General features: G+C 41.1%; 1 protein-coding gene across 2 annotated transcripts in view; it reads left to right on the forward strand.

The window, feature by feature from the left end:
* acadsb (acyl-CoA dehydrogenase short/branched chain) overlaps positions 1-26,226 on the forward strand; it is a 50,967-nt gene that overhangs the window by 19,117 nt on the left and 5,624 nt on the right. For both annotated transcript variants that reach the window (XM_078223388.1, XM_078223387.1), the window contains exons 3-7: positions 4,667-4,767; positions 9,474-9,680; positions 17,041-17,211; positions 22,559-22,684; positions 26,128-26,220. In XM_078223388.1, coding sequence (XP_078079514.1) covers positions 4,667-4,767; positions 9,474-9,680; positions 17,041-17,211; positions 22,559-22,684; positions 26,128-26,220 — 698 coding nt within the window. The remainder of the gene's footprint in view (positions 1-4,666; positions 4,768-9,473; positions 9,681-17,040; positions 17,212-22,558; positions 22,685-26,127; positions 26,221-26,226) is intronic.

Below are 26,226 nucleotides of genomic sequence, written 5' to 3' on the forward strand. Positions count from 1 at the left end.
CTTGCACACTATACAGACAAAGCATACCATTCATAGAGAAGGAAAGGAGAGCGTGCAGAATGTAGTGGTACGGTCATAGCTAGGGTGTAGAGAAAGCTCAATTTAATGCGAGGGAAGTCCATTCAAAAGTCTGGCAGCAAGGAAGACAGTTGATACGTGCCCTCAGACTTCTATATCTTTTTTCTGACAGAAGAAGGTGGAAGAGAGTATGTGCAGGGTGCATGGGGTCCTCAATCATGCTGGCTGCTTTTCCGAGGCAGCGGGAAGTGTAGACAGTGTCAATGGGTGGGAGGCTGGTTTGAGTGATGGATTGGGCTTCATTCACGACTCTTTGTAGTTTCTTGCGGTCTTGGATAGAGCAGGAGCCATACCAAGCTGTGATGCAACCAGAAAGAATGCTTTCTATGGTGCATCTGTAAATGTTGGTGAGAGTCGTAGTGGACATACCAAATTTCCTTTGTCTTCTGAGAAAGTAGAGGCATTGGTGAGCTTTCTTAACTATAGTGTCGGCATTGGGGGACCAGGACAGGTTGTTGGTGATCTGGAACCTAAAAGCTCTCAACCATTTCTACTTCATCCCCATGGATGTAGACAGGAGCATGTCCTCCACTACGTTTCCTAAAGTTGATAGCTATCTCCTTCGTCCTGTTGACATTGAGGAAGAGATTATTATCGTTGCACCAATTCACCAGATTCTCTATCTCTTTCCTGTACTCCATCTTGTCATTGTTTGAGATCCGACCCACTACGGTGGTGTCATCAGCAAACTTGAAAATCGAATTGGAGGGGAATTTGGCCACACGGTTATGGTGTATAAGGAGTATAGTTAGGAGCTGAGGACACAGCCTTGTGAGGCACCGCTGTTGAGGATGATTGTGGAGGTGGTGGTGTTGCCTATCCTTACTGACTGTGGTCTTTGGGTCAGAAAGTTCAGGATCCAGTAGCAGAGGGAGGAGCCAAGCCCCAGGCATCTAACTTTTCCCAGTTCTGATGATGGGGCACCGACCTGAAAAATTAACTGTTTCTCTCTCAATAGATACTGCCTGACCTGTATTCCCAGCATGTTTCTTTTTCAGTTTTCCAACATCTGCAGTGTTGTACTTGAACAAAAACTATGCTGTATTAAAATTTGTTCATATTTACTGGAAGCACAATTCCACAGTTTCTAACACAAATGTTTTAATATTAAGTGTTGATGTTTAGATTGAACAACTAGTTGTACAATATTTACCATTGTTAAGAGAATCTGGGCATTTTGTGAAGGGGGTTGAAAATTGAATAATTTAGAATTGATCTAATCTTTAATAACTCTGCTTTGAGGGAGATTTAAAGAATAAAACTCTTTTGTGATGGCTGTGAATGCCTCACCAACTTAGCTGAGAACCAATCTTATTCAATTCAATGCATGTTGTTACAAAGTATGTTGAGACCAATAAACTTATTTCTTCCAGTTAATGACTGAAAGAATGACACAGCAAGATTTCACATTTTAAGACTTTTACTGCATAAGCAAAATTCTTTGCTCCATTTGTGTGGACAACTTGTACTTTAAACCACCAAACAAAACTTTCCTCTTTTACTTTTAACACAACCGAAATCCCACTTCACAATTATACATTATACTGTCTCCTACGTAGACATTCAATTCTCCTGGAACCAATGCAAAGTGATTCTTAGCTCTTGAGAGTTTAGTTTCATTCTTTTCCTCTCCCAGCCTGGTAACTTTTAACTCCAGAACTGCCTTTCAAAAAGAGGATTTTCCTAGAATTTCTCCTTCTAACTCCAGCTAGTGGAATCTTCCAGCTTTGTTTTAAATAATCGCAAACTTGATCTTTTCATTCTGTGCACAAGTTCTCACCTGCATTTCTGTGCAGTAAATCACAGAAACTATTTGCCTCCAGCTGCTCTTTCACTTCTGTATCCTAGCAGACTAACTTGTTGGTGAGATTCACAGATCTTTTAGGAAAGCTTGCAACCTGAATCTTCAATGGTTTCTTAAGGACTCTTCTCCCTCTCAATACCCATTTCCATGGCAATGTGAATTACATATGTTTTGTATCCAGACAGAAATGCTGATTAGCGAATTTTTGTTTTTATGGGCATCACTGGTACAGCCAGCACTTGTTGCCCATTCCAAAATGTCCTTGAAGGTGGTGGTGAGCTGCCGCCTTGAACTGCTGCAGTCTCTTTGGTTTGGTAATTTCACCGTACTGTAAGGGAGAGAGTTCTAGGATTTTGACTTAGTGACAGTGAAGGAAGGGCCAATTCAGGATGGTGAGTCACTTGTTAGAAGCATCTAAATGGTAGGGTTCCCATGTATCTGCTGTCCTTGGCCTTCTAGATGAGAGTGGTCATAGGTTTGGAAAGTGCTGCCTAAGGAACCTTGGTGAGTTTCTGCAGTGCATTTTGTAGATGGTACACACTGCCATTGTGCGTCGGTGGTGGAGGAGGTGAATGTTTGTGGAAAAGGTGCCAATCAAGCAGGCCATTTTGTCCTGGATGGTGTGTTGCTTCTTGTGTTTTGGAGCTGTATTCCTTAAGAAACCATGTAAGAGTATCCCATCACACTCCCGACTTGTGTCTTGTAGATGATGGGTGGGCTTTGGGGAGTCAGACCATGAGTGACTTGCTGCCGGACGTCAAACTTTTGACGTCTTGTAACCACTAGGTGGAATTTTCTCTCTTTTTTCCTTCAATGTGCTGTCTTGAGCGGGAAAGGCAGCCCGCCAGCTGCCTTGCTAGCTTTCACCGCCAAATTTTATAATACTTTGAAAGACTAAATGGAAAGGATGCAACCCATATATCACGCTGACGGGCCTGGGCATGACCCTCTTTTCCCCCCACGCCCCACAACCCGGATGATTGTACTTCTCTGTGCATCCCCGGCGGGTTTTCACCAGGTCGCTGTTCGTTGGGACCTGTTACAAACCTCACTGACATGATATCATGTCACTTGGAGAGTGTTGGGATGAGGGCAGATTTCTAACATGGGGGATAATAAAGCGGGGAAGCATGTTAATACTATTTAAATGTATGGTGATTGGGTTCCTGACTTTTCATTATGTTATTAGCAGGCGGTGAGGACAATGTGAATGAGAAATCCCATTGGTATGAAAGCCATTTGGGGAGTCCTGTTGGATTCTCTACCCCACCAGCTTTCTTGCCTGCTGAAAATGAGGGTGGAAAATCCTGGCCATAGTACCTATCTAGTTAGTTCAATATCTGGTCAATGGTAACCCTCTGGATGTTGATAGTGGAGGATTAAAAGATGGTAATGCCATTGAATGACAAGGTCCTTGGTTAGAATCTCCCTTGTTGGAGATGGTCATCTCCTGGCATTTGTGGCACAAATGTTACTTGCCACTTGTCAGCCCATGCCTGGATATTGTAGGACTTTGCGGGGTCAACTGGTTTGGGTTTGCTGTTGTCATTTCTAGTGCCTAGGTCAGTTTAGGGTGGTCTGTCCAGTTTCATTCCTTTTTTATTGACTTCTTTGTAATGGTTTGATACAACTTAGTGGCTTCCTTGGCCATTTTAGAGGGCATTTAAGAGTCAACCACATTACTGCAAATCTGGAGGCCAGACCAGGTGAGGATGATAGATTTCCTTCCCTAAAGGGACATTAGTGAACTAGATGGGTTTTCATGACAGTGGTTTCATGGTCATCATTAGACTTTTAGTTCTAGATTTTTATTGAATCTGCTGTGGTGAAATTCAAACCCAGGTCCCCAGAGTTTGGATTATCAGTTCAGTGATAATACTATTATGCCACCACCTCCTATCTTGGAAGTAAATTGATTGTTTAAATTCTGACCATTTTTAAGTTGACATTCTCAACACCTTCCTAGGATTTTGGAGACCAGCTGTCTAACACTGTAAACACAGATGCTATTGTCATTATCTCGGAGTGTGAACACCTTTTTCCAGCCAAACGACTTAGGCCTCCATTAATCTTTCAGCTGCATCACCTGTTGTCAGGCAGACTTCAGAACAGGTCAAGTTATCCTCTTCATTTTATCCTAAAGTTTAAAAAAAGTCACAATAAGTGGAGCCATGAGGAACAAAAATATCTTGCAGGAACCCATCTCTATGAAATCAGCAAAGTAAAATGTCCATACTTTGCACAGATATGCTGTCCTTTAGATTGCATTACCCAACTTATTCCATGAAAGATGGCAACCATTTGGAGGAGTTGTATGGGTGTGTATCCTTGGTGGATTTTCTCTGTTGTAACATTTCTTTTGTTCTCAAGATGAGGAGCATAATTATTGGGAAGTTACATTTTAAATACCAAAACCTTTATCGTTTGCCGGAAGAACAGTGGGTAGGAAATATAAATCTACCAGTCTACCTACCAAGAAATCTACCAGCAGAAATGGTTGTTCACCTGAGCTTTTAGTTGGAAGTGTATTTCTCTTGTTGATCTGTCGCATCGATCCCAGAATACTTAGTACTGATGCTGGGTGTAGAATAGCACTGGTATATTCCTACCAGTGACATCCATCATTTTGATAAGTAGATAAGCACATCAAAAGGAAATGGATGGTATAAACTCCTAACTGTAAGCTATGACAAATACTGTATACTTTATTTCAGAATCTTTACTTTTTCAGTATCATGAAGCATCATTTTGTTTCTAACTGACAGTTTTGGATTTTTTTTTTAGTTGCCAAGTTTGCTCAGGAGCGAATTGCTCCACTGGTTCGCAAAATGGATGAAGAGTCTCACATGGATGAATCTGTCATTGCGGGATTGTTTGAACAAGGGGTTAGTAATATTTTATTTTTGGAATTTTGTATTTCTTTACCTTGTGATAGAACTATAAAGTCATGGAGATTAACTTTTGTATCCATTAACTGATTGTGTTTAAGAAAGCTTTTAATGCTATAATGTTTTTAACATAATTTAGTAAATAATTGCTTGTTGTCTTGGTGGAGCTGTAATTTGGAAATCATGTCTCTGAAATATTGACTTTAATCCAGACTAGACAGAAAAGATGCACATATCCACTCTGAAAGATAAAAACTTCAGCATGGAGCAGGCAAAGCTTATTACGGACAATTTTCTGTTTTCCTTATGGGAGGGAAGGGAGGCGAGATGATGGAATTCTCTGAACAGCAAACAACTCCTTTTATCAATCAATAATTGTCATACATTACATTGAGTATTTCTAAAAAGACATTTTGTTGAAAATTTTCATCTTGCACTCATGAGGACAATCCAAGAATACCAGCATCAGAAGGAATAACAACTTCATACTGTTTGAGAAGATAATGCTGATTGGATGGCATATGAACTCTGATTGATAGCATGGCATTGCCATAGAGAATGCATCAGTTGATGGTGACTGACGATTAGCTGCTGTCACTTCCTGCCTTGAAAAGTGCCCAGTCTACCTCCGATTAACCTGGAAGGACAAGGTGGCTCAAATATCTAGCTGTTTCATGCAGCTACTATGCAGTAGCAACACACGTGGTATTTGTCAGTAGCAGGGTGTTGCCGCCAAGCCAAAAAGAAATTCTGCGTATCACACAAGTGAATAATGTGGCATATCGATTTTGGTGCCAGTGTAATGCTAGGTATGTGGGCCATACATCCCAAAGACTGGCAGATTGTATCAAACAGCATGTCCCTTCTGCTGTTTGCAACCGGCATGGTATAAGACTACCCAAGCAGCCCATGCTTACAAAACTCAAAACACTGTCCAACGGTAGATGTGATTCCGTGACTGGACAACAATTTGCTAAATAATCCTCAGTATGCTAAAAACTATGCTGACAACCAATTTAAGATTATCACTCAGGTTCACAGTGTGGCGTATTTATGTATGCTGGAGACTACATCTATTAATACACAAGGCCTTGTTCTTTGCAGACCAAACGTGAACAAACATTACGCCTGTTTCAGCTAATCGAAGTGAAAGCCAGTCGCTGGTTCATTCCTCGGGGCAATGCCTTGACCAATCAGAGTCCAGCTGCCTGGTTTCAATTTCAAACAATGCAGTTCCCCTGATGTTGGTATTCTTGAGATTGTCCTGATGAGTACAAGATGAAAAAGTTTGAAAAAAAATGTTTTTTCAGCAATATTCAAGTTCTATACCACCAAATGACAGTACATTATATCGTCAAACAAGCATTATTTAACCTTGACCAGTAAGGATCCTAAGAAAAATGAGTAAGTACCCACTGAAGTTCCCTTATGGAAACCAATCCACAGCACAATCCTGATAGCATTTTTGCAGTAATTGTGCAATTTTGTTCCAAAAGTCATGATGGGTAGGAATTGGACATGACACACTGCTTACAGCGTGTGATAGGGTTGAGGCATATTGCTGTAGCGCTATTCCGAACTTTAGATGACATCCAATACATCTTGTGTCAGGCAAGAAATTTCTGATTCCATCTGGCTGAACTACAATAAAGTGTTTCATGTGCTTGACATTTTAGTGGAAGAAAATGCACTAAAACTGCCGAATTGTCCAGTGAATTCAAGTGATGTGAAATATAAACTCCCTTCTTGAACATCATTTGGAATTTTCACCAGCTGCTGTTTACATATGATTTTGTGTATCTTGTACTAAATATTACCATGTAGAATTGGGAAATTTAAATAGCTTTGGAAAATAAAGTATTTTGCATGGAGTAGCAAATTAATCTTCGAAGGTGCACGTCCTGTAATTGGTTACAGATAGTATTGAAAAAAAAGTGTCATCTTTCGTTCTTCTGAGGGATTCTTCCAAGAAAACAAACTTGGAGAGGAAATAATGGCCAAGAAATAAAACATACTATACTGATGTAGACACTGAAAGAGCATCAGAATATATTTTCAAAAAAAATTGAGTTTAATATGAATCGGTACAATTTGGTCACAAAATCAACCCAGAAGCAATATGAATACTGAAGTTTGGTTGATTTAATTGAGAGTGAGGCCAAGTATAGAGCAAACTGCCAACCTCAGTAATGTTAATGGTTTGAAATATTGCTGAACGAGGCACATTCTGGATGGAATTTTGCAGACTGTGGTGAAGAAATTCACCATTCACTTGCGAACAGCAGCCCACAAAAGTCTGCCAGCTTTAGTTCATATTTGTTCTAATTCTGTATCTGATTCAATGCGGCGTCCTCTGAAGAGGGTCCTTTGACCACTGTGAGCAGGGCAAAAAAAGAGTGAGGCTCTTCAGCCAATCATATTGAAGAATCATGCAGATTACTGTCCAAAGCAGGAAGTCTAAATTAGAATTAAATCTTGTGCAAATACATAAAGAAAAATAAAGACTGGAAAAATCCATAAGGTAAAGAGAGATAATGTTCAAGTTATTTTTGGAGTTAAACTCTACAGAGTGCGTTTGGTAGTCGTTATTAATAATTATCATTTCATTAAAAATTAACTTACTCCTGAATACACTATCTCTTTCATATCTTAATCATGGCCTCCTTCTTCACTGTAAGGATTCTATTTGGCCCATCAAGTCTGCACTGACTCTGGCATGTCTTACGCAAGCCCTCTCCCCTGCCCTATCCCTGTAAATTTGCACATTCACCATGGCTAATCCATCTAACCTACACATCTTTGGACTGTGGGAAGAAACCAGAGCACCCGAAGGAAATCCACGTAGACACGGGGAATATGCAAACTTCAGTAGTAACCCAAGGCTGTAATCGAACCTCGGTTCCTGGCCCCCACCCTGCCACCCAAATCTTGGGTGGATATTTTTGGAAATCATAACTTTAGAATATTTTAAATTGCCAGAAGGTGTTCTACATGAGCGCAGTCATCTTGGAAACTTTGAAATCTTAATTTTTCTACATTGGAGACATTTTTTACTTGTGTTGTATCACTTTGGGAAAATCTTGTCAGGAACCCTGCTCCTCACCATGAACAAGTAATGTATCAAAAACATTTCTGCAGGAATATCAGCAGAGATTAGATCTGTCTCTAGACAGCTGGGAAGGTTGGTAAAATGGAGTTGGAAGGGAGGCTCAACTTCTCTCCACAACTCTGGGATAATTCAAAAGATGGGAATTGCAGAAGCTTGCCTATCCACCAATCAGAGGTTGCCAACCAATTAATCTTATTACATTTACACCCTCATCATGCAGAGTAGCCCTGTGCTACAGACGGTATTACCAGGATTTGGGGGTGTCTTCAAAGCCTTCAATTCTGGTGACTCTATGTCCCATGGAGGAGTCTTGTGACAGCAATGGTTGCCCCAGAGACTCTGTTGCCATTACTGGAGGGTTCACCCTTCCAATCACCAGGCCTTGCCTGCGGCACCCACCTTTTGAGGGTGCCTCCCTGCAACCTTAGTACTGCCACATCCATCAGTGGTGCTGCAAAGCTGCCAGCTCTGTGATCGAGTTAACAGCTCGGAAAGGTAAGCTGCTGTCCTTATTTGGAAGACAGCCCCACCGATAAATAGCAGTCCGCCATCCTGCCTTTCACCTGACAGGCTCAGCATCCACATTTAATCCCAGTAGCAGGACCCCACAGTGTGGCAGTAGATTTATGGCCATAGTGTACAATTCTTTTAAATAGAACAAAACCTTTTGTTAGTGGATTCCTATATAACTATTTCTGACATTACTGTTTATCTGTCTTAATTACATTTACCTGATCATCATCTTTCCTTTTACTTGAGTTTCTAAGCTTCATCTTCAATTTAGCTGGCACTATTCTCTTCAGTGTTCCCTGCTGCATTCTTCCTGTCTCCAGGTTGCTGTCTCTTTCCACTCTTGCTTTTCACTTTATGAATAAGCACCAGCTTGAAAAATTACAAATGGTCATCAAGCAATGCCTGCCATTTCTCATGTAGCTTCAATACCTACTCTTGTGCTTTTTAATAATTTTGTTTCTCATCATCTGTTATTGTTGCAATCTGTGAGTCACGTAAAATGTACCTTAAATCTCCAATTGCCATTTGGCTTTCCATCTTGCTTGGATAATTTTCACATCCTGCATACCTACTGGATGCTTTTAATTATCGCCAACTGTTTTAATTGCTGTGAAATTCAAAAATAAATTATTAAATGGTTTCCACTCTCAAATAAAAAGTCTGCTCAATAATCATGTTCTTGAATGAACAGACCGTTAATGCACTTGAATTAAATGTACCAACCATCCTCTTCCCACACTAGTATTTAGTTATGTATGTACTTGTTTAATTGCAGCCTCTTCTGCACCATTATTTATTTTGTTTACATGTTCCTTTAAATAATCACTTTATTTCTAACAATACAATCGTTTAAGCAGTTTTTCATCAATCTCACTAGGCATAATACTGCTATCATTTCAAAACTTATCTGGGTTGATGGTATCACTGCTACTGCAGGACATATGTGCATAAATCTATTTATCATACCTTAAAAGTTCTGAGTGTAAGAATATAGGAATACTCTTAATAGTTGTCGGTCAATTTTACCGAATATTAATTGTTGTTTGCATGTTCCTTACTTTTGATTCTCTTTCATTTCTAGTTGATGGGAATTGAGATTGAAGAACAATATGGTGGACCCGAATCTACGTTTTTTTCCTCTATTCTTGTCATCGAAGAGTTGGCCAAAGTGGATCCATCAGTAGCAGTTCTATGTGACATACAGAACACTCTGATCAACACATTGTTGAGGAAATGTGGGACAGAGGATCAAAAGATAAAGTATCTACCTCGTCTTGCTGTAGATATGGTGAGCTATGACTGGAGGATTCAAAATTTCAAATAGGCTATATAAAATATTTCTATACTTGTAAAAGGAGAACTAAAACGTTATCTTGATATTAAAATCCCAGCAGAATTTTCAGTGATGAAAAAAGTTTTTATTGAAATGTAATAAATAAGATGGTTGGGTCCAAGTGTGGTGCTGGCTAGGTTGTTGAAAAGGAATGGGTTAATTGACATGTTGGTACTTATATACACTCTGCTCTATTTTTTTCTGCGTAATTAACTTTTATTACCTATTTCTCATGAGGGCTGAAAAGACAGACTATTTAGTTTTTAGCAAGAATCCAATTTGTTAACTGGCTGCAGGAATGTTGAGATAGATGAATGCTATATTAGTGTGTGAGGTAATCACATTTCAGGTACAGAGTTGGCCATCCAGAGTATGTGGGTGTTTTTGGGCAGGATGTGGTGGTGGGGGGAGGTGGTGGGCGGGGGGGGGGAGAGAGACTGTGCCCAGTCAGCAAGGAAGAGAGAGAGAAGGGTGGTATTTGTTCCTAACATTGTTCCATAGCTAACCCAAAATTCAAAGCCTCCCATGTTGAATTGGCACACACCTGAAGATGTGCTATGATGCTTGTATTAAGTTTAACACATAGGAGATTCCAAATTACTCCATTCGCTCCTCCATTTCCCCCCAACCCCCTGCTCATCCTTTCTCTCCACCTGAGCTTTCTTGCCCCACCACCCACCCCGCTCCCCCCGCCTCTCTTCCCTCGCCCTGCCTCTTTTTCCTCCACTTCCCACCGCTGGCTCGTCCTCTCTTCATCCAGCCACTGACTCCAGCTTGTCCCCTCTTGCCCACTGTGCTCTCAGCTGTCACTGACATTTTAGCTCGTTATAAAGGAAGTCAGCAAACCAACGTAGTCACTTCTGTGGCATGAACATCACTTTCTACTTGGTAGTATATAAGCCTGAATGTTGTCCAGATTTTGCTGCATTTTTCCACAGACTGCTACATTATCTGAGGAGTTGCAGATGGTATTGAACATTATGCAATCATCAACAAACATCCTAACTTCTGACCTTGTGTTGGATGGAGGTAGTGAAACAACTGTAGCTGATTGTACCTAGGACACTTAACCTGAACAACCCCTGGAGTGATGTCCTGGGACTAAGGTGATTGCTCTCCTGGAGTTTAGAAGAATGAGAGTTGATCTTATTGAAACATATGATTCTAAGGAGCTTAAGAGAGTAATGGGAATCTAAAACTAGGGGGAACAGCTTCAGAATAAAGCAGAGTTGAGAAGGAATTTATTTTCTCAGATCATCAGATGACCACGCCCATCTTCCTTTATGTTAGGTATGATTCCAACCAATGGAGTGTTTTCTCCGGTATTGATTATGCTGTACTCAATTATATCCGTGCAGGCAGCTCAAATAATTACATTGTGTAAACTTCAGAGGATAACATAAAGGCAAGTTCTGGATGTGACATGTCAGTCGACATGAGAGACTGCAGCTACAGCATGGTGAAAGGATATCTTGATTGCCAGCTCCTCGGAAGACAAAGTCACTGGTTCTGCTGCAATGGTTTCGGAGGAGGAATTCATCTGATGTTGGGGTAGCATTTAGGAAGTAGCAAATCAGCATACATAATGATGTGCTTCACGCATTGGCAAGCCTGCTGTTATTGCAGAAGCTTAACTTCTCGTTTCCAGCATGGAATGGTGGCCATTTCAATGAAAGTACTTGCAAACCTGACCATGATGCAGTGTCCAATGGTCAATTAAGTTTCGTTCACTGCAACCATAGTCTAATGGGGTTCTGGGGACCTGGGCTCAAATTCGATCTTGGCAGATGGTAGAATTTGAATTCAATTTTTTAAAAATCTGGAATTAAGAAACTACCAATGACCGTGAAGTCACTGTCAATTGTCGGAAAAACCCATCTGGCTCACTAATGTCCTTTAGGGAAGGAAATCTGCCGTCCTTACCTGGTCTGGCCTACATGTGACTTCAGAGCCACAAGCAATGTGGTTGACTCTCCACTCCCTTGGGCAACTAGGGATGGACAATAAATGCTGGCCAAGCAATGACACCCATGTCCCATAAATTAATAAAAACAACAATCTCATTTTTTTCCCACCTTATATTCCATCTGCCAATTTTTTTCATACTCGCTTTACTCATCTATATTGCTTTACAGACTGTGCACTTCTCAACTCACTTTCCTGCCAATTTTTATATTTTTTTGATTTGACTTATTGTCACATATTAGTATACAGTGAAAAGTATTGTTTCTTGCACACTATACAGACAAAGCATACTGTACATAGAGAAGGAGAGGGTGCAGAATGCAGTGTTAACAGTCATAGCTAGAGTGTAGAGAAAGATCAACTTGATATGAGGTAGGTCTGTTCAAAAGTCTGATGGCAGCAGGGAAGAAGCTGCTCAAGAACTGCAAATATGCTGATGATACAATCTGTCTCTTCAACAAAGTAATTAACGTAAATAGTTGAGGTCCCTGCACCCATCCCTATGGCACTCCACAAGTTACAATTTGCCAAACTGAAAATGATCCATTTATGCTGGCTGTTTTCTGTTGCTTAACCAATCTTCTATCCATGCAAATATATTACCCACCAACACCATGAATTCTTATCTTTTGGAGTCATCTTTTATTTGACACCTTATCAAATGCCTTTTGGAAATCCAAACATAATACATCTTTTGGTTCCCTTTTATCCACTGTGCTCATTACAATCTCCAACACTAATTAATTTGTCAAACACATTTTTCCTTTCATTAAACCATGCTGACCCATAATTGTATTAAGATTTTCTAACTTTCTAGCCCTGCAAACACCTTCCTTAATAGTGTATTCTAGCATTTCCCCAAATAAAGTTGTTAGGCTAACTGGCCTATAGTTTCCTGCTTTGACTCCATCCTTTCTTGAATAGGACCATTGCATTTAATATTTTCCAATCCACTGGGAGCTTTCCAGATTTCTAGGGAATTTTGGAAGCTTACAAGCAATGCATCACTATCACTGAGATCTTAGATGCATGGCATCAGGTCCAGGGTCCTTTTAGAAAATGGGAAAGGCCATTTTGCCTTTCATGCCTGCTCCACTATTCAATATGATCATGGCAAATCCTATTCAGTTCATGTCTCAAAGAAATGGAACTAGGACTGCTGCCTCACAGTGCCAGAAACCTGAGTTCGATTCCGGCCGTGGGTGACTGTCTGTGTAGAGTTTGCACGTCCTCCCCTTGTCTGTGGGGGTTTCCTCTGGGTGCTCCTCTGGAGTTTCCCAGCAATGATGTGGAGAAGCCGACGTTGGACTGGGGTAAACACAGTAAGAGTTTTAACAACACCAGGTTAAAGTCCAACAGGTTTATTTGGTAGCAAATGCCATTAGCTTTCGGAGCGCTGCTCCTTCATCAGATGGAGTGGATATCTGCTCTCAAACAGGGCACAGAGACACAAAATCAAGTTACAGAATACTGATTAGAATGCAAATCTCGACAGCCAACCAGGTCTTAAAGATACAGACAATGTGAGTGGAGGGAGCATTAAGCACAGGTTAAAGAGATGTGTATTGTCTCCAGACAGGACAGCCAGTAAGATTCTGCAAGTCCAGGAGGCAAGCTTTGGGGGTTACTGATAGTGTGACATAAATCCAAGATCCCGGTTTAGGCCGTCCTCATGTGTGCGGAACTTGGCTATCAGTTTCTGCTCAGCGACTCTGCGCTGTCGTGTGTCGTGAAGGCCGCCTTGGAGAACGCTTACCCGAAGATCAGAGGCTGAATGCCCGTGACTGCTGAAGTGCTCCCCCACAGGAAGAGAACAGTCTTGCCTGATGATTGTAGAGCTGTGTTCATTCATCCGTTGTCGTAGCGTCTGCATGGTTTCCCCAATGTACCATGCCTCGGGACATCCTTTCCTGCAGCGTATCAGGTAGACAACGCTGGCCGAGTTGCAAGAGTAGGCACCATGTACCTGGTAGACGGTGTTCTCACATGAGATGATGGCATCCGTGTTGATGATCCGGCACGTCTTGCAGAGGTTGCTGTGGCAGGGTTGTGTGGTGTCGTGGTCACTGTTCTCCTGAAGGCCGGATAGTTTGCCGCGGACAATGGTCTGTTTGAGGTTGTGCGGTTGTTTGAAGGCAAGAAGTGGGGGTGTGGGGATGGCCTTGGCGAGATGTTCGTCTTCATCAATGACATGTTGAAGACTCCGGAGGAGATGCCGTAGCTTCTCCGCTCCGGGGAAGTACTGGACGACGAAGGGTACTCTGTCCACCGTGTCCCGTGTTTGTCTTCTGAGGAGGTCGGTGCGGTTTTTCGCTGTGGCGCGTCGGAACTCAGCGCAGAGTCGCTGAGCAGAAACTGATAGCCAAGTTCCGCGCACACGAGGACGCCTTAAACTGGGATTTTGGATTTATGTCACTATCAGTAACCCCCACAGCTTGCCTCCTGGACTTGCAGAATCTCACTGGCTGTCTTGTCTGGAGACAATACACATCTCTTTAACCTGTGCTTAATGCTCCCTCCACTCACATTGTCTGTATCTTTAAGACCTGGTTGACTGTAGAGATTCGCATTCTAATCAGCATTCTGTAACATGATTTTGTGTCTCTGTATGCCCTGTTTGAGAGCAGATATCCACTCCATCTGACAAAGGAGCAGCACTCCGAAAGCTAATGGCATTTCCTACCAAATAAACCTGTTGGACTTTAACCTGGTGTTGTTAAAACTCTTACTGTGTTTCCCAGCAACACAGATGATAGTCTACAGTGAATTCAATTCAAACCACATGACATCAAGAAATGGCTGAAGTCACTGAATACTGCAAAGACTGTGGACCCTGACAATATTCCAGCAATTGGACTGAAGACTTGTGCTCTGAAATCTGTTACACCCCTAGCCAATCTGTTCCAGTACAACTACAACACTGGTGTGTACCCAGTAACGTGGAAAATTGGCCAGATATGTCCTGTACACAGACAGCAGGACAAATCCAATCTGGCCAATTACCACCCATCAGTCTACTCTTGATCATCAGTAACGTGATGGAAAGGGTCATCAACTTAGCAATAACCTGCTCACTGACACATTTTGGGTTTTGCCAGGCCCACTCAGCATCTGATCTCACACAACCTTGATTTAAATATGGACAAAAGAGGTGAACTCCAGAGGTGGTGAGTGACTGTCCTCGACATCAAGGCTATATTTGACTGAGTGTAGCATCAGGGAGCCCAAGAAAAGCAGGAATCAATGGGAATCAGGTGAGAAAACTCTGCTGGTTCGAATCATACCCAGCACAAAAGAAGATAGTTAAGGTTGCTGGTCATCTCAGCTCTAGGATATGATGCAGTCATTCCTCAGGGTAGTGCCATAGGCTCAACCAAGCTTGAACTGTGAGATCAAAAATCGTAATTCTGGTGAAATGCACTATCACAATTTGCCAACTCCCCATATTTTTGGCACATGTTCCTACCATCTGTACCGCCTTACCAAGATGGTGCCTAGCAAATCTCATTTTGGAAGTGTCCACACGTGGCACCTTTCCATTTTGATACCAAAATGGCATCCATCACTCTCAAACTGTGCTATGGAGTCCAATTTTTCAGCCGTTGTTTCTACAATGTTTTACAAGTTAAACATTTACAATTCAAAGCAAAATATAAATCAACACTTCCTCTGCATGAACATTAAGTTTTATTCTTCACATGGTGAGATATAAATTTTGGTGCTAAACCTGAGTCAGGCTGAGAAAGGTCCTTTCCATAGTCATGGAAAATTTGAGGAGAATTCAACCCAATTTTCATGTATTTCCTTTCATATGCATTAAAATCTGTGTGTGGATCCTCTGCAAATATTGATATTCCACATACTCGCTTTCCCAATTTCTGCAAGATCATAGATTGGCCTCTTCTGCACTATAGGAATTCTATGACATCAACTATCTAAAGCAAAATAATAGAGAAAAAAAGTGCATGAGTGCTTTTCGCCTCCACAAAGCATAAGGTTTTCCAAGGTTAAAAGTATTGCTCAACAGCCACTTCTAAAACTCAGTCACGTTTTTGTAATGTAGGCTAATGTGCAACCAGTTTGAACACAAAAAGGTCCCACAAACAGAGCTGACATAATTGATCAGATAATTTATTTCTAATGGTGTTGGTTGAAGGATGAATATTGACCAGCCGATCTCTACTTTTCTCGAATAGTGTTGTGAGATCTTTTATGTCAGTCTAAGAAGGCAGATGGGAATTCGGTTTAAATATCTCATCCAACAAATGGGACCTCTGACAGTACAGGACTGATGTGTCAACTTAGATTATGTACTTAAGCTTGAACTGGCAACCATCTGAGTCCAAGATAAGGATGGGTGCTACTGCTGAGCTAAGAGAAAGATCTAGTACAATTATTGCAACAAAACATTAAAATACAACTACAGAGATTAAGTGCTACTAACTCAACAAAAGCAGGAAGCTAATGGTAGAAAAACAAAATTCAATAATGTTCCATTACTCTGGGAGCTAGGAATGCCATTTGAAAATTTATAAAATAAAATGACTCATTCCAGGATGTGGTGTCCTCAGCAGAGGCCACTAAGTCCAGATCAAAATTTGGTTTGAAATGTTGTCACAAGAGGACTTGAATTTATAAATCTAACATCTATATCACCCAGTCGCTCTTCAAAACTCTTAGCAACCAGTCTGGTTTAAGCTTTGAGTCCATCTGTCACTTCCTCCTCGAAGGATAAATTTCAGCTGTTACAAAACTATGCCATATATCTCGTATTCTAGTGCACGTCTCATTTGCTAATCATTCCCCGTTTATGTTCCTGATCTACATTGGCTACCAGTTTCCACATGCCAGCAATTCAAAATTCTAATATTTATGTTATGTTCCTTTTTGACCTTCTCCTTCATATCTTTAACTTTCTCCGGCTCCATTACCTCCAAAAAAGTCTATGCTCCTCTGTCACGAGCCTTATGCATTCAGGTAGTCACCAGTCAGGACTGTGTGGAGTTTGCACATTCTCCCCATGTCTGCATGGGTTTCCTCAGGGTGCTCTGGTTTCCTCCCTCAGTCCAAAGATGAACAGTTAGATGGATTGGCCATGGTGGATTATCAGGGTTACGTGGATTGGGGGTGGGTGGTGGCCTAGGTGAGATGCTCTTTCGGAAGGTCGATGCCGATTCAATGTATTCAATGGTGTCCTTTTGCATTGTACGGTTTCTGGAAAGCAAAATGTGTTTGGGAGGTATTCCTTTTTTTTTTGTTACGATCATAGTAAATATAAAATCAGCAACATGGATATTTTAACCAGTTAGCATGTTGCAAGCATCTTAGCTGTTTTTAACATCTCTTTTAGGTTGGCAGTTTCTGTCTTTCAGAAGTTGAATCTGGAAGTGATGCATTTTCTTTGAAAACTTGTGCTGAAAAACACAAAGATTATTATATCATTAATGGCTCCAAGATGTGGATTAGTAATGCTGATATTGCTGGAATATTCCTCGTTATGGCAAATGCAAACTTCTCAGCTGTAAGTATCAAAGTAAATCTTTTTTGCAGATCTGAATTTATAATAAATGCAGAATCTCACGTACTGACTTTCTGGAAGAAAGCAATCTTAAACTTAAGATAGATTTGTGTTTGTTTGTGTGTGTCCTATTTATATAATAATTTTATTTAGTTAAGGAATATCCATCTGTAGTTGAAACAGTAGATAGGTTCATGGACGAAAAGAAATTGGTTTACTGTAATGTTCTATGTTCTATGTTCTAACAGCTTGCCATTAACCTCCAATCATGTATACATAATACAGTAAACAGCTATCAAATACAAGAATATATCATAAATATTCAAAGTTGAGTCTGAAATCTACCCAGAGGTTTTCATGGCCCAAATATTGTAACAGTGCATCCAGTGTTATTTTCCTGTAGAAATGAGACTCCGCACTTAGTTATTACATCATTATGACCATGACCTGAAGTTGCTATACTATTTGCATTGAATAAAGTGAGTCATTAATCTGTTATTTGGACAACATAATCTGGGCCAATATATTTGTGCCTCCCAATATAATCTTAGGGCAACAAAACACACCATTGAAACACCATGGCTTTCTATAAAACTTCCATCCCCGTTGAAAATCATTTGAAGGTGAATGTCCTCGAGCTCCAGCCACTCTTGCCACCATAACTTGGGCAGAGTTCAGTGGAAACTCTGTTTATATAGGCTTCTTCCTTATGGCAGCAATGGAGCAGATAAGCTCGGAAAGAGAAAACTCACTCCTATGCTCTGGATCTACCACCCTACAACTGAATTTAGGAATTTATGTCAGATTTACAGACAGACCCCAGTATTTCTTTTAAAGTAGAAGAATCTTTCCAATTCGCACACAAACATTGCTGACATTGTGAATGTCCTGCATTGTGACAAAAACAGCAAAGGAATGCTACTGTACAGCTCTCCTGATTGACCCCCTCATTACATTTCTATCAATACGTTGACAGATATAGCATTCCTTAATACTTCCAGTACATTAAACATCAATTGTACCCCCAAGTTCACTTTAGATCATCAAGATGAATTTTTCTGTACCAGAATACATTTTCAATCGTTTGTCATATTCTTCCAGCTAAAATTCATCTAATTCAGAACAAACCCATAATACATTGTGCACTTGTGTAAAAATCCTCCCACTTACTTCTACTTGCAATCATATACTTTTATTCTTAATAACTACAACTGCTATTATTTATAATAGTACCTTTTGAGTCGAAAAATGTCCATGGTGCTTCAGAGACATAAAAATGGACAAAAGGACAAATAAAATTAGGAAGGATGACAAAAAGCTTGCTCAAAAGTAGGTTCAGCCACCAGTGTTTGGGCAAAGGAAAGGGGAATGCACAAGGTCTGTGCCAGAGGAACATAGACATTTTTGGAGGTAATGGAGCCGGAGAAAGTTAAAGATGTGAAGGGGAAGGTCAAAAAGGAACATAAATATGAGAATTTTAAATTGCATGCATGTGGAGACTGGTAGACAATGTAGATCAGGAGCAAAAACGGGGAATGATTAGCAAATGAGACATGCAATAGGATATATGGCATCGTTTTGTAATGGCTGAAATTTATTGAGCCGGAGCCTTCGGGGAGGTAGTGACAGATGGGATTTGCGGCTAAACTTAGTCTGATTGCGAGGAGTTTTGCAGAGCGACTGGCTGATACAGATGTTAGATTGGACTTTCCCATTAGGTATTTTGGGCACAATGACGAAAATGTAGATCAATCAACATAAAAGCTGCATTCCTGCAGACACTTTTATTTCTGAAATGTTTGCAGGGAAGTAGTATAGTGGTAATACCGGCAATCCAGAGGCCCAGATTAATGCTCTGAGAACTCGGGTTCAGTTTCCACCATCGTGGAATTCAAAATTAAATTAATCAATCTGGAATTAAAAGGTAGTCTAATGGTAACTGCAAAACCATTGTTGATTGTTGTAAAAACCCATCTGGTTCATTCATGCTCTTTTATGGAAGGAAATCTTCTGACCTTACCTGATCTGGCCTACATGCGACTCCAGACCCAAATCAATGCGGTTTACTCTTGATTGCCCTCTGAAATGGCCTAGCCAACCTCTGTTTTATTGGTATCATAAAGGAAATCTTTCAGGCATCTTCATGATGTGTGACAATGATTTTTTAGTGGCCCTGTTGCAGAATTTGAGAAGTAAAATTGGCAGGCAGGCTTATTGAGATATTAAGCAAAGTAGTTCTGGAATAATGTGTACTTAATTTCGCATACTCGGGTAACCCAATTAACATGAAGCTAGACATTTTTAGGTACTGCTTCACATGCTACCGTCTTCAGCTGACTTCATAATGTTTCTTGTGGGTGAAAATGGGAAATATCCTTTGGGAAAGAAAAGGGTTGTTAAAGTACTATACGGCAACTCAAACAATGGCTGTTGAAATTTAGACTTTTTAAAATTCATTTACAAGATGTGGGCATCATGGCTAGGCCATCATTTATTGCCCATCCCTAGTTGTCCTGGAGAAAATCAAATAGGGATGAACAATAAATATTGGCAAGCCAGCATTCTTCTACTTGACATTTCTATTCTATACATCCATTTGTCAAATAATTTAAAGTCAGATTCTTTGCAAAGGGTACACTGAAGATAATATGCACATTAATTAGCTGTTTTGTAGATATTCATTTGAGCACAAAAATATGAGTAAGCAAACACGACCTATTCATCTTGCTAGTTTGAAAAAAATGCTAGAGAATCAAGGACTTAATTAGACTTATGGACAGCAAGACTGCAACGGTCCTTGTCCATCACAAGCTTTCGCTGCTTCTCTCGGAGGTCCTCCTTAAATGTATTTTGCCTGGTCATCATCATCTTTGGCCGGCCTCGTTGTCGTCTTCCACCTAGTGGTATCCACTCTATTGTCACTATGGCAGGATGAACAACCAGGAGACAAAGAACATGTCCTGCCAGCATCAGTCATCTCTGTCACAATGTCCCACAGGTACCTCTGAAATTAAGTAGGCTAGGTCCTTGTCATCAACTGAGAGTTTTGCAACATAAATGTATGTATGAGGAAATTGTTAGGGGTCCTTGAGGGATGTCTTGCAGTTTAATATTTTGTATAGAATATGGGGGTTTTAAATCAATTATTAAGTTTTGTTTGTACATTTAAACTAATTTTTATTTGGAGAGAAAAGGAAATCTCTTAATTGTTTGCAGATGATGCACATTAACTGCTGATTCACGTGTCCCATCATAGACACAGACTGAAACTTAGGTTGTTCTGTTAGGATGTGCATGCTTCTAGTGAGTTAAGTATGTAAATAAATGCTTATATAAGTTTGTCAAATGTTGGCTGCAGTTCAAGCCTTCGCCAGCTGCCTTTCTGGAATTTAACAGTCGACTTGGGTGTGACTTTCAGCCGCAGATGTTTTAGAGATGGAAGTAAGCAGTTTATGTCATGGAAAAGATACAAGGTTGGAAGCCCAGCTCAAGGTTGTAAACTGCCTGGTTCAGCTCAGGACAATTGTCTGGAACGGGGATTAAATCAGTGACGAGGATATGGAATTCGTACTGAGCTGAAGATGATGGCTCGAGTCTTTCCAATATTTAGCCAGACCAAATTTCGGCTTGAAAGACAATATGCCAGTCAAACTATGATCGCATAGAACAGAGGAGGCGTTGAGATATGATGGTGACCTAGAGCTGAGTACCTTCAGTATACATATGGAATCCAACCCAATATATTTGAAATATTTTTTCCAGAAGGCACAACGAAAATGAGGAAGAGGAGGGGGTCAAAAATACATCCTTGAGAATATGTATAATTAGGAAGAGGAGACATTGCTGAAGATGTTGTACTGTGATTAGATAGGTAAAAGGGAAATCAAGAGAGGGCAGTTCATTAAACTGGACAACAAAAAGTGATGTCAAAGGTGATTAATTAATCAACTGTGTCAAAGGGCTACAGTAAGGGTGATGTACAATAATGAACCACAATCCAAACTAGAATAATGACGGTCACTTTTTCATTTTGGTGGGTGTGGGGGGAATAATGAGAAAGGAAAGTAATACCTAAGCAGAAGGAACCATTTATAATATTTACCAGCACAGGCCACAAAAAGAAGTTGGATGGTCAACAGCTTTCTGGGAATCGGATTGAGAACAGGTGATGGGTCTCATGGACAAAATGAGCTGGGAGAATACATATGGGAAAATAAACAAAATACTGTGGATGCTGGAATCCGAGACAAGAACAGAGGATGCTGGAAAACACTTAACATTTCGAGTCATAGATTTTTTTGTCCAATGTGAAAGGAGGGAGAATGTATTAGAACTACAGAATACGTCTGGGAGATTGGAAGAGACCAATGAATGATACTGGCTCAGTGCTAGGACTCCTGGGGGTGGTGGGGACAATGGATTGGCTTGGTAAGAAAGTGAAAAACACAATCAAGGTAGCTGAAGGATGATCACAATCTTGGTGATGACGAATTCCCCAAGATATTTTCGCTCATCAAATTCCACCCAAAAGCTGGCAATAGAATTGATGATTACTTATGAATTTGTATTTATTACTAGAATTTATCTATAACCTTATTGGATCAGGTTGGCAGCCAATTAAAATATTCATACAAATTTCACCATAACTTGCTATATAATTTTGTACTAAATAGGTACTATAGCTTCGTTGCTAAATTAATTAATTATTTAGCTCCCGTTGCTAGATTTTTAAATAAATTCTAAAGGTTCCACTTTCATTGCAAAACCAGCCTTGCCTTTTTTTTCTCCACTATTAACTGTCTCCTTAAACCCCTTGGCCCTGATTCGTCCACCCTCATCAATAACATGTGACCAGCTTCTGACAATCTTTGTCATGAAAATGGAGAGCATCTCTTCAACTTTCTATGTGACTTCCCCTTGTCCATCTAGTCCAAATGCCACCTCTTTCCTGTCTTCTTTCATGCATCTAGTCCATGAAATGCGTTGTTCTTGCTTAGCTGCTGGCCACCCAATTTACCTACCTGTCCCCCATGCAACAAGTATAAAACTACTGTACTCTTTGCAACCAATCCTCAAATTTAGCTTCAGAATATATAGAATATCAGTCTTCAAGCTATAGTGGTAATTCTGTTCTTTGAAGTTTGTTTTATTATTCAAATAGAAACAACATCAACCTCCAACAGCCCACCTCATGCCATCCCACATTTAAAATGTTTGTCATTGAGTTACCATGTGACTGTGTGAAGCTATCCTTTTGTGAATGACAAAACTAAGCGCACTTAGTTTTTCCTTCTTGCAACTATTCTTGAAATCAGTTTGCTGTTCCTAAGTTATTGTCATGTATTTCCAGGGCTACAGGGGGATCACATGTTTCATAGTAGATAAAGACACCGAAGGTCTTCAAGTGGGGAAAAAAGAGGATAAACTTGGAATCCGTGCATCATCTACTTGTGTGGTCAATTTTGATAATGTCAAGGTACATTTTTTTTAAATTTGTATTTGGAACCTGCTGTAATGTTATACAGTAAGAAATCTTCACTACAAACACATTTCTTTTTGCTAATTTCCGAACTCCTTTGCTGGAGGGATGGGGTTCAGCTCGGGTATGGTTCCATATATACCAATTGCCTGCAGGTATCTCGCCCAAGTGGCAACTTTTCACATGCAAGCCTATAGCTTCACCATTAGGAGGTAGGTTGTTCGACTGTGAGGTACCACAGTCAAGCCTAATCTATTTTTTAATCTAGTATTGGTGTATTCACTCTTCCAACAAAAGGTGCTAGATCACAATTGTGAACGTGAATCTTGAGTAGTTTAGCTCTCCTCAACAACAAGTTAACCACATGCCAATTGTAGTACCATTATTACCAAGCATAAACCAAAAATCAATCTTGGGACCTTATAGTTTGTATGGCACTGCCGAGTCATTGGGAATACGTAGTTATTTACTTGAATGCATTGTAGTGTGTAATGTATATAGTTATTATTTACCAGCCTTTTAGTCTAATTTAGTTTATATTGCATTTATTTATTATATGTAAAATTATATTTTAATAGTAACTGATGATCTGTGGGATACAAGTAAACTCCTGTCTTGAACACAATTGCTAACCTTGCCTCTGATTTTAAAGCCACTGCATTCAATAGGAAAATACAGATAACTGTAGCCACTAATAAACTGTTACGGTCATGCAGTGAAGGAAAAAGGATGCAAAGGAATCCAGAACAGTGACAAGCATGTGGGGCAGGTGGTAGGAGCAAAGGTCATAGTTGTGCTGGATGAAATTGAGGCTTATTCCATGAATGGCTGTCTGACAATAGAGGCAATGGAGGATTGAGAGAGGTCGTGGTGTATTACAATTTCTTCTATCGTGTGAAAGGTGACCCCCATCACTGTAGATGTTATCACCAATGGACAACATGTTCATGAGCAAGAGAGGGGGTCAAGGATGAATATTTGGGGAGGGCAGGGGTGGTGGTGGTAAGTGTATGAATGTGGGGGAAGAAGGCAATGTTAGAGGTACTCTAGTCACAGAGGTAAGAGAGAAACCCAGCAAGTTCTGTTTTCATGGAATATGGTGGGTCTGGGGAAATGTTTTGGGGGATTTTGGTGGGTAACGTCATGCAGCATTGGAGATTTTGAAATCTCTCTGTAACAAAGGAGGATCCTAAGGAGGCCTGGAGAAAGGAAACAAACCGATAATCAGGCCCCAACTTCTCGATCATAATCACATCCTGTCTGAGTTCCTTTCTAACCCTTTTGCATATTGGACACGTTTTATTCCACTCACTGCTTTCTATTTTGACAACTGATTTCTGTCTGTTTTCGTCATGAAGCAATTAATGCACTATTAGTGAGTTAAATGGCCATTACATTCTTCAATTAATCATTTTCTGGATACAATTGAATTATGCCAAATGTTCAAAAGTATATTATGCAATTTTTCAAAAACGAAAAGGGGCAGCATAGTGGTTAGCCCTGCTGCCTCACAGCGCCAGAGACCCAGGTTCAATTCTGGTCTCTGGTAACTGTCTGTGTGGAGTTTGCATGTTCTCCCCATGTCTGTGGGTTTTCTCTGGGTACTCTGGTTTCCTCCCACAGTCCAAAGAGTGCAGGTTAGGTTGATTGCCCATGCTAAATTGACCATTAGTGTCAGGGGGATTAGTAGGGTAAATACAAGGGATTATGGGGATGGGGCTTGGGTGGGATTGTTGTCGGTGCAGGCGTGATGGGCCAAATGACTTCCTTCTGCACTGTGTTGCCTTCCTTGATGTGTGAGGCTGGAGGTGTGTTGCTCATCAGGAGGGGGAAAAGTCAGATGAGCTGAACCTCCCCGGGGTTTCCCGAGCGGTAAGCCCCCGGCTGTGCCCTAGACAATCCTCATCCTTTCGGGTGCCCGTTGAACCCAGTGATCCTCCATGGGATAGAGGGGTAGCTGGAGTGAGGTCCAGAAGCTCTGCCATCCTCTACTGCTGGCATTTGTAAATTCCCACTAATGCCTGCAACATGAAACCCTGCACTATGGAGTGCATGCCCTCAAACATGGAGGTCCTGAGCTGAACCATGGTGCAGACATCTCCTGCCATGGAATGCACGGCCTGCACCAATGTCTCCACTGCAGACTCCACCCTTGCAGTTGGCCTTGTTGCGCTGAGTGATAACTGTACCCAGGGGCACATCAATGACCAGAGACCCAGCAGAATCCTGGCCTCCGGAAGCCCTCCAAGTGCCGGTTTCCTGGAATGTCCCTTCCTCCTCCTCCTGGTGATTTTCAACTGTGAGGTGTTCACCAGTGAGTGACCCAGAAGCCTGCCTCCTTAGGGAACCCACTGAGGTGAGTAACTGCGCTAGTGCTGGGTGAGGGTGACAGTTGTGACGCCTCTTCAACAGTAGGATCTAAGGAGTTTCCCTTGGGAGCTGCTCTTGTCCAGAGCGTTCAGGGGTCACTAGGATGGTCTGGGCTGCTTGGCTGCTTTGCTTGAAAGAGCAGGGAGATGGCATTAGTGCATTAAATGGAATAAAGGAGGGAACATTGATTACTGACTTGAGGAATGACCGCATGCCTTGAGGATTCTCACGTTTGCCTGCTGCCCCCACTTCATCAGCACAGGCATGGTCTTCCTCTTTCACGGCCAGCTCAAGTGCTCTCTCTTTGAATGGTTTGAGGGTTCCAAGCTCCAGCATGACTCTGGCTGGCTGTGCCTGCTCACGCTTGTTATGGTTGAGTTAGTCCTGCAATAACACAGATAGGGAGAGTGGAGGTGGGAGTCGTAAGATTGAAGATGGCGATGAGCTGTGGCAAGCGTGGGGCTTGAGTGGGAGCTGGAGTTTGAGGAGCATGGCAGCTACTGCTGGGAACATGGTGATTGTGGGAGGTGGGCCTCATGCCTGGTGTTAGCAATCCCAAAGTGGCTGGGGTGAGAGTTTGACGTGAGAGGGAGTCCAGAGAGAGACTGGAAGTGATTCACTTACACTGGCTGAGCATAGATCATCGTTCAACTTCTGACATTGCTGTACTGGAATGTGTTCACACACAAATATGTTCTAAACTCTCAAATATTGAATATTTCACTTTCCCTGCCCCTCCATGTAACTGGCTGTGTAGGTATCCAGGATTGCTGAATATGTAACTTACCTGAATGATTAGGATCTGGAATGCATTACCCAAGAGTGTCATTAAGGTGCATTCATTTATTCATGGCTTTCAAAAGAGAATTGGATCATTATCTGAAGAGAGAAAATTTGCAGAGCTACAGGGAAAAGGAAGGGGAATGCCACTAAGTGAATTTTTCTTGTCGCGAACCATCACAGACATGACGGAACAAATGGCTGTCTTCTATGCTCTAACCGTTCTATTGTTCTATTCTATGATTCTGTATTTTATCAGTGAATTGGATCATATTTTACTTGTGTTGCAGGTTCCAGAGAGTAATATTTTGGGACAGCTGGGTCAAGGGTACAAATATGCCATTGGAATGCTAAATGAAGGCAGGATAGGGATTGCTGCACAGGTTTGT

This window comes from Mustelus asterias, chromosome 11, assembly GCF_964213995.1.
Source record: "Mustelus asterias chromosome 11, sMusAst1.hap1.1, whole genome shotgun sequence".
NCBI classification, from domain to species: Eukaryota; Metazoa; Chordata; class Chondrichthyes; order Carcharhiniformes; family Triakidae; genus Mustelus; species Mustelus asterias.